The sequence below is a fragment of the Spermophilus citellus genome (assembly GCF_964194105.1).
Source record: "Spermophilus citellus genome assembly, chromosome: 5".
Classification (NCBI taxonomy): Eukaryota; Metazoa; Chordata; class Mammalia; order Rodentia; family Sciuridae; genus Spermophilus; species Spermophilus citellus.
The window spans coordinates 58,597,052-58,609,808 of record NC_138186.1 but is presented as its reverse complement, the minus strand read 5'-3'; the positions used below and the strand labels follow the sequence as shown (position 1 = coordinate 58,609,808).

Here is a 12,757-nt window from a genome sequence, read left to right as displayed (position 1 = left end):
CTCACTGAAACTTGGCTTCCTCATCCATACAATGGAAAAAGCAGTACCTGTTAACAGGGTATTGTGTGAATTCTAGGAGATAATGTAAGAATGACCACTATAAAGTTAATTTTAACAAGGTTCAAGAATTCCCAGGTTTTAGTTATAGAAATATAAGTCTCCAAATTTCAATTTCTTCGATTATAAAATATGAATACTGAGCTGGTTAATGGCTCAGCAGTAGAGCACTCGCTTGGCACATGCGAGGCCCTTGGTTCGACCCTCAGCACCACATAAAAATAAATAAATAAAGGTATTATGTCCAACTACAACTAAAAAAATAAATATAAAAAATATGGATACTGAGGAAATCAAGTTTTTTTTTTTTAATATACATAAAAGCTAACACATTATACCAATATCAGAGACTGTGTATGCAGAGGCCAGGACCAATCATGGAGAGATATATTGACCATATATATCTACCAGGCACAAATTTTTACTGCCATACACAAAAGGAATAATAATATGATATTAAGAATTAAGTTAATACAGTACATTTTGTCCTAATTTTTCTGTGTATAGATAATGACAAGAATACTTTGGTTTCTTACTACAAAACACTATATACGTATGTGTGTGTATATATATATATACATATATATATAAGAAATGTCTTCAAACATACCCTTTGTAGCATTGACTCTGACCAGGCATATCCATTATGCTCCACAGCCCACTGTAGTATTGTTCCCATGATACACAACATGACATCTGACTGCAAAATGTTAATTAGACTTGCAAATAAAGGGCAGAATGGAGGCAAAACTGGAGGTGGAAGTGCTGAAAATAAAGTTATTATGGTTTCTTTTGTAGAACACGTTTTTAAAAACTGTTAGATATTTTTGATAATGTTCATTTGAAGAGTATTCATTAACACATCTCTCTTTAGAAAAAAAAAATTTTTCTGGTACTGGTGATGGAGCTCAGAGCCTTGTGCATGCTAGGCAAACACCTTACTACTGAGCCACATCCCCAGCACAACACACATCTTAAAACTATATTTCACCTTCTCAAAGTTAGTCCAATGTACAAAAAAGGTTGCATAGATAGCAGTACAAAGAAAAACAATTCTTTTCCCTAGAAATGCCTCAAAATTTGAGAAAAAAACATTAACCCCAAAGTGACTTAATACAGACTATCTTTATGTTAATATTTATTTATTATTCCTTTGATTAATTAGGAGGAAGTTCACTTGGAAAGCTTACATTTAAATCTTTCATGTCTGCCAAGGACAATCATCATAGTTAGAAAATAAACTTCAGCAAGCAGAAGAGATCAACATGAGATTTTTGGAAAGATTAAAAATACCTGTATCCTCTCTATTTTGTCTTTTCAATTTCCGCTGAGCTTCTTCTGCCTAGTAAAAATGAAAGTTATTTAGATGGCATTTATAATACAAAATAATTTAATACCCTAAACTAATAATGTAATTCAGTCTCTATTATCTTCTGGTTTAGAAGATTTTTTTTTTCTTTTGTGGTGCTGGGGATCGAATCCAGGGCCTTGTGCATGCAAGGCAATATCCCCAGCCCCTCAGAAGATTTTTTTTATCATTAGTGTTGCAGTTCCTCCCAAACTGATGTCAGAGTTAACTTTTTCCCCTCTAAAAGCTGCCCCAAATGACCTCTTTGTTGCATTAAAATGCAAGGGAAATATGTACAAACCAAACTCAAATTTAGGCTATATGATAATATTAAACACTAGGTTTTTGCCAGGTGCAGTGGTGCACCTGTGTAACCCCAGCGTTTTGAGAGGCTGAAGCATGAGGATCGTGAGTTCAAACACAGCCTCAGCAATTCAGCAAGACCCTGTCTCTAAATAAAATATAAAAAAGGGTAGGGGATGTGGCTCAGTTGTTAAGCGCTTCTGGGTTCAATCCCCATTACCAAAATCAAAACCAAAACACTAGTTTTGTATAATGCCACTTATTATAAAAGGAAAAGTATAAGGAGACTACTAAAAGGCAAAATTTACTTAAAAGTGATTGGGAAAACTGTATAAATCTCCATGGAAAAGCATTTTTAGTAGAACCAATTCTGAAATGGGTGTAAAATGGGTTAAGTAATTATAATGCAGGTTGAAAATTTGTCTTCAAAATCCAATATGTATGGGCATATATAAGATTATATATACATATAGATCTTATAATCTATGCATAAAACCCCGAGGGCAGGGATATCCAAAATGTTAAGCAGTGATAGTCTATGCAATTTGTTTTTTTTTTTTTCTGTATTTATACCTTTTTCATATTTTCTAAATTTCTACAATAAAAATGAAGAAAATTATTTTTTTAATCTGTGAAAAGCAGTAAAAGATTTTTAAAGGATAAAAATCCAACCCCTTCTCATTATACTTTAATTTTAATTTATTTTTGGGTACTGAGGATTAGAGATGCTTTACCACTCAGCTACATCCCTAGCCTATTTTTATGTTGAGACAGGGTCTTGCTAAGTTGCCAAGGTTGGCCTTAAACTTTTGATCCTTTTGCCTCAGCCTCCTGAATAGCTAGGAACAAGCACAATTGTGCCTGGACCCCACATACTTTAAAATTTCCCAGTTACCTTGGACTGCTCTGCCCTTGAAAAGTGATAGAAATACAAGTTGAACTCTTTGGTGCATTCTGGTTTCAGTTCGTACATGCCTCGTCCTGTTAATCCAGGTTTTCTAGGGGGAAAAAAAAAACCCTTATAATATTTATATTGAAGTCATACACCAATTCATGAGTCTCAAATGTTAGGATAAGAACCAAATCTCTGATATCCTTCCGATGGGTGTTAAGTTAAAACTTAATTTGGAATTCTCAATCCAAATTCTAATGTGCATCTATTTTATTTACTACCTCCACTTTGAATTCATCCTGAATAGACAAGTGGATGTGATGGATATGTAGCACCAACAATTGAAAAGCCTGACAACAGGGGACAGGTTACATAAATGACAACATTTCTAAGCAACTGAACACCATTAAAAGTGATGTTAATTTCTGTATTTTTTTTTTTGAGAGAGAGAGAGAGAGAGAGAGAGAGAGAGAGAGAGAGAGAATTTTTTAATATTTATTTTTTAGTTCTTGGTGGACACAACATCTTTGTTTGTATGTGGTGCTGAGGATCAAACCCAGGCTGCACGCATGCCAGGCGAGCGCACTACCACTTGAGCCACATCCCCTGCCCCTCTGTATTCTGATATGTAAAGATGTTTGTGATAAATTCTATTAAGTTAAAAAAAAAAAAAAAAAAAAGCAGGCACAATACTGGAATTTAAAGAGCCTTCCTAAGCAGGATATAAAACCCAGAAGCTGAATAAGACAGAAAGATATTTAAAACACTTGTGAGAAACACCACCAAAGTTAAAAAAAAATAAAAAATGAAGTGATAGAGACAATGTACTTGCAATGTATTTAATAGAGTAAGAATCAGTATCTCTAATATATAAAAATAATTATGGAACAATAAGATGGGGATGAACTACTGAAAAGAAAAATGTACACAAGTATGAATAATTGTAAATGGTCAATAAACACATGAAAAGATGTTTAGCCTTATTGGTAGAACAATGCCTATTAAAATAAAGTAACACCTACCTAATGTGTATAAATTAAAGTGAACAAGGCTAGGGGTATAGGTCAATGGTAGAGAGCATATATTGAAGTCATAGTTTCAACCCCCAGAACCACTTTTAAAAAAAAGGTAAAAAAGAATACATATATTAAAATATTAAAGCCTTGACAAAGTTCTAGGAAACTCTCTTCCACTGTTAGAACTGGGAGTAGAAATTGATAACATTTTGAGGAAGGCAATTTGGAGGTTATGTGTTAAAATACATATGCTTTCTTTTGATTGTGCAGTTCCTCAAAGAAATACTTTTATACACCAATGACACGTACTACTGCTCAGTACTTTGTTCATAATAAAGAACATCAAATATCCATCAACAAGGGAGAGGTTAAATACATTATAGTACGTAACTATAAAGAAGTGAATCCATTTTTTTAAAGTATGTATATTCCTAGCCATTGACACATACATACAGATACAAATGTTATGAATATAGAGAAAAATTTAGAGGAATATATAATGTAGTAGAAATCACCTAAGTGGTTGGATTATGGTGGTACTTTTTTCTTCCTACCTTTACCTTTCTGTATTTCTCTAAAAGCATGTATTGCCTTTATAATCAATAAAAATAAAGACACCGCAGGGGCTGAGGTTGTAGCTCAGCGGTAAAGTGCTTGCCTAGTATGTGTGAGGCACTGGGTTCGATCCTCAATACACACAAAAATAAAAAAATAATAAAGGTATTGTATCCATCTACAATTAAAAATATTAAAAACAAACAAAGACACAGCAGTTGGAGTGGGAAGTAGGAAAAAAAAAAGCAAGACTAAGAATCTGCCTCAATAACTTCAAGAGGATAAACTAGTTTATTCAATGGGGTACATACTAGACAATGGAGAAGGAAGCATTCAGGACTATCTCATAACTTACCCGGCACATTTAAATGCAAACAAAGAAAGCAATTTTAAGAAATTACAATGTATTTACTTTGATCACAAGTCAAGACCACTGGTCAGGTTAATTATTATTTGAAACTATTAGCTATGGTTCCTTCTGAATGCTATGAAAAATCCTCATAATGTTACTTTATATTACTGAGTGCAGTGCTAGATCATAAAAGTGAGATGTTCAGCTCAGAATTATAACATGAAAATGTCACTCTGAAAGCAACAAATTCATCCTCAGTTTCATCAAAGGAAACACTCTAAGAAAAAATACTATTAAAAAAACCCATAAAATGTGAAATAACAGGAAAGATACTCACTTGAAATGGGCAACTGCTTCAATTACACTTTCCATGCCAGTCTCCTTGTTTTCCTAAAGGTACAGAAACAAGTAAATGTGCTTCATGTTAATAACAACTGATATCAATTTGAGCATGATGCTTTATCTCCATAACCCTTATGGCAACCCTATGAATGGATATATTATTATTCCTATTTTTAAAGATGAAGAGATATACATTTAGACTTTTTGCAAGCTGATGTTCCAAGTTATATAATTAAAAAAAAAATCACTACCATATGGGACAAAGGTAGTAGCTTTCAAAAGGAATTAAATAAAAATTCAAAATGTGTAAAACATTTAAAAAGAATTTGGGTAAAATATAATATTTTGTGAAATAGTTATATTAATTTCTTATCTATTTTCAGTGAAATAGCACTTCCATTTCAACAGAAATTCTGTAAGTAAGGAAATCTTTCGTCAAAATGTCTGAGAAATATAGTTGCTGTCACTTGTACAAAGAATTTGTATCACTCTAAAAATGTGGTTTTAGGGATGGGAATTATAGCTCAGTGGTAGAGAGCTTGCCTAGCATGTACAAGGCCTTGGGTTAGATCCCTAGCACTGCAAGGAAAAAAAAAAAAAAAGCTGCTTTAAATTTATTCTTCTTTAATGTGTAGTTTAAATTATGTAATAACCCAAGATTGATTTTCTACATTAAAAAGTACAAATAATTTTTATCCTGACTAGATATCCAGTGATAAGAAATTACTAAGTACTGTTGGTTTCTAAAATGTGATGATGATATACATAAACTTTTTAAAAGAGTTCTAAACTCTCTTAGATCAAAGCTTCTCAATCTTGACACACTGACATTTAAAACAGATGATTCTTTTCTATAGTACTGTGCACAGTAGGATGTGTAGTGGCATCCCTGGCCTCTACCCATTATACACTAATAGCACCCTATAACCTGTACTGAGTGGAGACACTGCTAAATATCTCCTCCATAGGAGGCAAAAACATCCCTGGTTGAGAATCACTGTGTTAGGTATATAAAGTCCTACTTACAGAACATGGTAAACTTAGCATTCTATACAAAATAATCCAATGGGGCACAGAGGTTAATAATTGGGGTATAGATGACAAAAGATTGGCCAACTGTCAAAAGCCAATGATGGGTTTATTATGTTTTCTATTTCTGTACAAGTTTGAAATTTTTCATACTAAAAAGTTTGAAAAAAGTATTATTATGTAACAAAAATTGAAAGCTCAGAAGAATAAATGTTAAGGTTGAAAGTTTTGATTAATTCCAAATTTGGGAAAATATCTTGAAAAACTTCAATGAAAATCAAGTTCCTTCCCAACTATTAGAGTTGAGTTTCTGAAAAGTTCTATGGCTGAAAAATAGGTAGCTGAGGAACTTATGGCCCTAGGAGGAAAAGAGTTACAATTCAACCTATAAATATTTTTGTGATTATTACTTCACTTTCACTAAAATGAAAAAAAAAATGGCTCTTTATTAAGAAAGAGAAGCCAAGTATGATGGCAGATGCCTGTAATCCTTACTGAGGAGGCTGAGGCAAGAGGATTGCAAGTTTGAAGTCAGTCTTGGGCAACTTAGCAAGACCCTGTCTCAAAATAAAATATAAAAAGGGTTGGCTAATATAGCTCAGTGGTAGAGCCCTTGCCTAGCATGTATGAGATCCTGAGTTCAATCCCAGCACTGATAGGAAAAAAAAAAAAAAAAGAAAGAAAGAAAAAAAGGAGAATTTCTGGATGCCTGAGAAGGAAAACGCTCTGGAAAAATGTAGTCTATCAACACACGTGGGTAGGTATTTCTCATTCCCAACTTCAATGTACTACATTACAAAGTATTATTTATAGTCATGGCAATTCTGTATTAAAGATATAACCTCGGGCTGGGGATGTGGCTCAAGCAGTAGCGCGCTCGCCTGGCATGCGTGCGGCCCGGGTTCGATCCTCAGCACCACATACAAACAAAGATGTTGTGTCCGCCAAAAACCAAAATAAATAAATATTTTAAAAGAAAAAGAAAAAAAAAAAAGATATAACCTCTCTCTAATGGATACTAAAATTCATTTCAGGACCACCTTTTAGTCAGCATCCTTACATCTTTCAAGGTCTTATTGTAAAAGATTCGATTCTTGTTTGGCTTTCTACCACTAGTCCCTAGTACTCTTGTCTTCTAATTACTTATAGTAAGAGTAACTGGAACTACACATAACCTAGAAGTGCAGTTTTTACAATTATGGGAAAGGTATACAGGAGTAAATCTATACAGGAAGGAAAAGCTTATTATATTTTCCTTTTAAAAAATATAGGTACTTACATCTTCAGGTAACGATTTTACCAATTCACTATGAGCCATAGGTTTGATGCTCAACTGATGGATAATCTCCCGCTTAATTTCATCTGTAGTATTAACCTGTCCAACCCCAGGACTAAATCTTTCTCCTGTCAAAAAGGAAAAGGTATATATATATGTATATGTATGTATATATATATATATATATATATATATATATATATATACACACACACACACACACACACACACACACACACACACATACACACATACACTTAACAATAATTATGTGATATATACTTATTTTTTTTTTAAAGAGAGAGTGAGAGAGAGAGTGAGAGAGAGAGAGAGAGAGAGAGAGAGAGAATTTTTTTAATATTTATTTCTTTTTTAGTTCTCGGCGGACACAACATCTTTGTTGGTATGTGGTGCTGAGGATCGAACCCGGGCCGCACGCATGCCAGGCAAGCACGCTACCGCTTGAGCCACATCCCCAGCCCTGTGATATATACTTATATATACTTCTAATTTATGTAACAAAACACATTGCATAGTGGGAAAGAAATGACTAGTCATGAACCAACTAGGGAAAGAGCAGCTCCTAACTGTACTTCTGAGTCTCAGACACAGCAAATGAATGCAGACTTCAGGTAATAGAGAGAGCTCTGGTTGCTATTTTGAAGGAAGGATCAGAAAAAGAGTAGGAAGGGATACAATATAGTCAAGGGAACTGCTTTCACTGCATCCTCCTTGTGACAGTAAGGAGGGAGTCTTCTTTCTGTCTAGTAGCAAGTGAGATATCACCTTTTGAGACCTTCTTCATGCATCACCTCCCATCAATAATCTGGATTCTTTATGGACTATAAAGCATCCGGCTGAATAGCAGAAGTGACAGAAGGTTAAGGGACAAAAGAATCAGAAAGATAGGGGTGGCTGAGGACTGAAAAGATAGGTAATAAGACAACTGTATTGGGCTGGGGATGTGGCTCAAGCGGTAGCGCGCTCGCCTGGCTTGCGTGCGGCCCGGGTTCGATCCTCAGCACCACATACCAACAAAGATGTTGTGTCCGCCGAGAACTAAAAAATAAATATTAAAATCTCTCTCTCTCTCTCTCTCTCTCTCTCTCTCTCTCTCTCTCTCTCTCTCTTTTTCTCTCCTCTCTTACTCTCTCTTAAAAAAAAAAAAAGACAATAGGCCTATAGGCCATAGGTCTCCATTCATTTGGAAATATATTTGGAGTCAAAACATATGTAGATATCACAAAACCAGGGAAATATCTAAGATATAAATTAGCAATAAATGGCTTCTAAATGTTCTATCCCTTTCTTGCTAAATTCTCCTGTTTCCCCAAACATACAGTCTTCCAGTTTATTCTACTTCTGAAATTGTCTTTTCTCCTCTTTCTAAAGCACCACAGAACCACTTCTCCCTATATTACAGTAACCAGAGGGGAGGGAGGAACAAAGGGATGTTCTAATTCCCTTCCCCTAAAACTGAGTACATATCTTCTCATAACAAAACACAGTTCAGAAATTCTGAGCTATTTTCTACCACAAAGTCCAACGTAATTTATAACAAACAATATAAACTTACCAACAAGCATTATAATGAGATACAGCATTTCTTCTATTAGAGTATTGTTCTGCTGAACAACATCCTACAAGCCAGGGGAAGATAACATTCAAAGATAAGAATATGCATCCTGTATTCTCTCAGAGGACTAACATATCCATAAAGAATGAAAGATGCTTCTTTAGTGATGGTTGTATCTCTTAAAACACACCCTTACCTTATGAGTAATTTCAGAACTAAATCTTTTTCCATAGTCTGGTGTACTGAAAATTTGATAAAGTTCAAAGCGGCTGAGCATTATCATCAGGAAATGATTTGGATCCATCATGGAGACACCTGTCTTTTTTGTTTGTTTGTTTAAAATAAAGGAAAAGAGGAAGGTCAAAAGGGACACTAAACATTTAATGAAAGATATATAGGTATGCACAAGAAAAAACAGCTTATTTGTTTACCAATTACAATAAAAGATAAAAACTCACTTATCCCAAACCCTACATGTGGTAGCTGACAAATGGGAACAGGAATCTAAATTGGTAAAGCAAAACACACAGAATAAAAACCCTCCAACACCCAAACCCACACATTTGACTTTTTCAAACTTTTTTTTCTTTTAATGCTTTGAAATCATTGTGTTCCTATGAATTTGATTCAAAAGGTTTATTATCAGGGTTCACTGTCTGGACTCTGAGTTAAATGCCAATTAAGTTCCTAGAATTTAAAAATAGGCATTATATTAAATTATTATCAAGATGCCTTAAATTTTTTTGGTGTGTGTGATAAGCATTATACTGGCTTAAGAGACAGCTTTTACATATTAGTTTCAATTCTCTTTTAATTTTATTTGTAAAAATTCTAAATCAACCTAAATTTTAATTTACCTGGAACCAATAATCTTTTCTATATTTTGATTTATCTTTTTTTTCATAATTACTATATTCATTTAGCAGTAACATGGAGCAACCACTGTGTGAACAAGCACTGTGCAAGGCAAAAGGGGCAAAAAAAAAAAAGAAAAAGAAAAGAAAAAAAATGAACACAGTTGCCACAGTTTAGGGAAGATGGTGGGGATAAGTATCATGCTATGGGTTCTCACAAAAGGGATAATTGGTCAAGTTCTAGAATGTCAGATAAGGACTCTTGAAGAAAGTAATACACTAAACACTAAGACACAGTGGAAAATAACTAAGCTAGGTGAAGGGAAAAGGAGCAGGGAGAAATATAGGACCAAAATATATAAATGTGCAAAGTTTTAAGACTTAAAGAGAGAGCATGGCAAATTCAGGGATCTTCAAGGTAGTTAAGTATCTGAAGCCTTGAAAATTAAGGGGTTTAAAATTAGTTAAGTAACTAGTAAGAGGTGGTGGCACAGGAGGCTGAGGCAGGAGAGGCCTCACAAGTTTGAAGCCAGCCTCAGCACTATAGTGAGGTCCTAATAAGCAACTTAACGAAACCCTGTCTCAAAATTTAAAAAGAGTTGGGGAATGTAGCTCAATGGTTAAGCACCCTTGAGTTAAACCCCAGTAAACCACCCCTCAACCAAAAAATTAGTTAAAGACAATCAATAACCAAAGGATGGTTTTCAGTTTTCTGACTTCAGCAACTGTGTGATCTATGGAATAACTCAACAAGGTAGGGCATCTAAGACAGGAAGAAGGTAAGAAGGAAGTAAGAACAGTTATTTTGACTATGATGAACCTGAGATGTGCCCAGGAAACCTAAGTGGATATGTTCTATAGACTGGTAGTCTGAGTGTGGAGCTTTGCAGGATAGGGCTAGGCTAATTGTAGATTCAGGAGTGACTGATTACAAGTGACTGGATTCAGTGGAAATACAAGTAGTAACCAAAACCTTTAGATTCAATACTTTTAATTCATTACCTGAAGCATCACTATATCCTTGTCAAACATCTCACGTCTGCATTTCACATTATGGTAGTAATAAATCTAAAAAAAAAAAAAAATTCATTATATTGGGTAAATAGGCTTTTACTAGTACAACTATATCCTTGTCCCTCACCCACTTTATTATAAGCACATGGGTTTGTGTAAGTATAAGCACTGGTATGTATATGATGTGATTTCCTGAATGGTTAACATTATCTTAGTACAGATTAATTAATTAAGAAATTTCCATGTGGTATCCATTCTGATTCTCATTTTGCAGTCAACTTGAGTTTCCCAACAAAATATAAAAAGTTGTTACTTCACAAACGTTTAGAGCTTCCAAAAATATGAAAAAAAAATCCATACTAAGCCTTAGTAAAGTTTAAAAAGTGAAATTTCAACTTTAGATCTCTACTAAGAGACCTTTTATTTTTTAATCCAATTTAATATAAATAGATGAAATTTATAATTTTATTGTTTTTTACTATTGAACTGTTCTAAAAAATATTTCAAGAGAAAAACTAATATCACTGTGATTCATTTCTATTTGTAATTTTGTTTACTGACAACCTATAAATAAATTTTCAAGAAACTTAAAATTGGTTTAACATTACAGTTACCTTTTAAAAAAAATTTCATATAGATTTAAACTTTTAATAACTAAATCCGCTGAAAACTACAACCTTCATAGAGGCCAATGAATGGAATGAAAACTACACAGAATAAAAAAAGAAAGAAAGAAAAGAAAAAGCTTACCTGGTTTACTAGTGAGAACCCATTTCTTCTCCACATCCCAGCATGTACTTGGGCACATAAAACAAGACATCTAAGAGGGTGTTCAATCAACATTGGTGGGCTAAGTTCACTCTGCAGATTAAAAAAAAAAAAAAAAAATCCATAGAAAGTCAATTCCAAAAAGAAACTTGTTTGACAAGAATCAAAATTTTATAAAACACAGGTTAAAATTATTTTACAGTATGTTTGGGTGACAGTTGATTCCGTGTCAACTTAACTGGGGTCTGGTACCTAGTTTATGGTCAACAATAGTCTAGATGTTGTCAAAAGTTGTTTTTTATATATGAGTAACATTTCAGTAGACTTTGAGTAAATTACCCTCCATAATGTTGGGTAGGCCTGATCAATTCAGCTGAAAGCCTTAAAAGACCTTTAAGGTTCCTGAGGAGAAGGAATTCTCTCTCCATGATTGTCTTTGTTCTTGAGACTGCAACATTAATTCTTCTCTGGGTCCCTCCAGTATGTCAGGTGCCTGTAGACTAGATTTGCTGGCCCTATGATCGCATGAGGCAGTGTCTTAAAATAAATCTTTCCTTAAAACACACATGCATACATGCATGCACACATTTTATGGGTTTTGTTTCTCTGGAGAACCCAGAGTTGCTGGTATTACAGGTGTGTCCCACCATGCTTGGTGAGAACCAAGATTAATAAAAGTTTGTTTCAATTTGATTTCAAATACAAGGAACATAATAAACAGGTACTATTGTTTAAATGCCAGAACCACTTACTAGAGGTAGGAGCTCTGGAAATTTATATGCCACTTCACTTTTGCTTAATAATACATGCAAACCTGCATGGAAGAACAAACAAAAGTATTTCTATTAAGTTAAAATAATTTAGGAAAAAACCCTAAATATTCACTCAACTTTATTATGTAAATTTTTTGTATATTTAGGAACCTGGATTACAACTTAAGATATAAAACAAACTATATCCAGAAATGAAGCTTTTCAATGGTTATTCTAATGAATCTCTATATTAAAAGTAGAATTAGAAGTAGCCTTAATTATATATCCCAACATACTTTGATGACATTAGAAGTAAATGTTAGATGTACAAACACAGCAAAAGCAGCTATATAACCGTCAAAACAATTTACACATGTTATGCCAACTTTAAAAGTCATATTTCATAGAGTTTATTCCATTTAAAGGACAGGTGAAAGATCCTCCGGCAAATAAAGAGAAAATGGCCTGGATTCAAGGTTTGCACTGATTTGAACATCAGAATTAGGTTCTCCGGAACTTCTAGAATCAAAGCCTTTTTTAGTTCCTAATTTCAACGGGCTCTTTTTGTGGCTTGACCTTAGTTAATTCTGATTATCGCCTGTTTCTGTCACTGCCTAAATAGA

General features: G+C 33.9%; 1 protein-coding gene across 8 annotated transcripts in view; it reads right to left on the bottom strand.

Moving 5' to 3' along the window:
- Nucleotides 1-12,757, bottom strand: part of UBR2 (ubiquitin protein ligase E3 component n-recognin 2) — a 126,790-nt gene that overhangs the window by 42,421 nt on the left and 71,612 nt on the right. For 7 of the 8 annotated variants that reach the window (XM_081296007.1, XM_081296003.1, XM_081296005.1 and 4 more), the window contains 10 exons: nt 12,135-12,196; nt 11,365-11,475; nt 10,603-10,668; nt 8,943-9,065; nt 8,747-8,810; nt 7,174-7,298; nt 4,861-4,913; nt 2,604-2,706; nt 1,351-1,399; nt 668-822 (listed from right to left, as the gene is read on the bottom strand). In XM_081296007.1, the coding sequence (XP_081152133.1) occupies nt 668-822; nt 1,351-1,399; nt 2,604-2,706; nt 4,861-4,913; nt 7,174-7,298; nt 8,747-8,810; nt 8,943-9,065; nt 10,603-10,668; nt 11,365-11,475; nt 12,135-12,196 (911 nt within the window). Of the gene's footprint in view, nt 1-667; nt 823-1,350; nt 1,400-2,603; nt 2,707-4,860; nt 4,914-7,173; nt 7,299-8,746; nt 8,811-8,942; nt 9,066-10,602; nt 10,669-11,364; nt 11,476-12,134; nt 12,197-12,757 lie in introns of those variants that run through there. The other variant, XR_014022239.1, reaches the window with a different exon arrangement.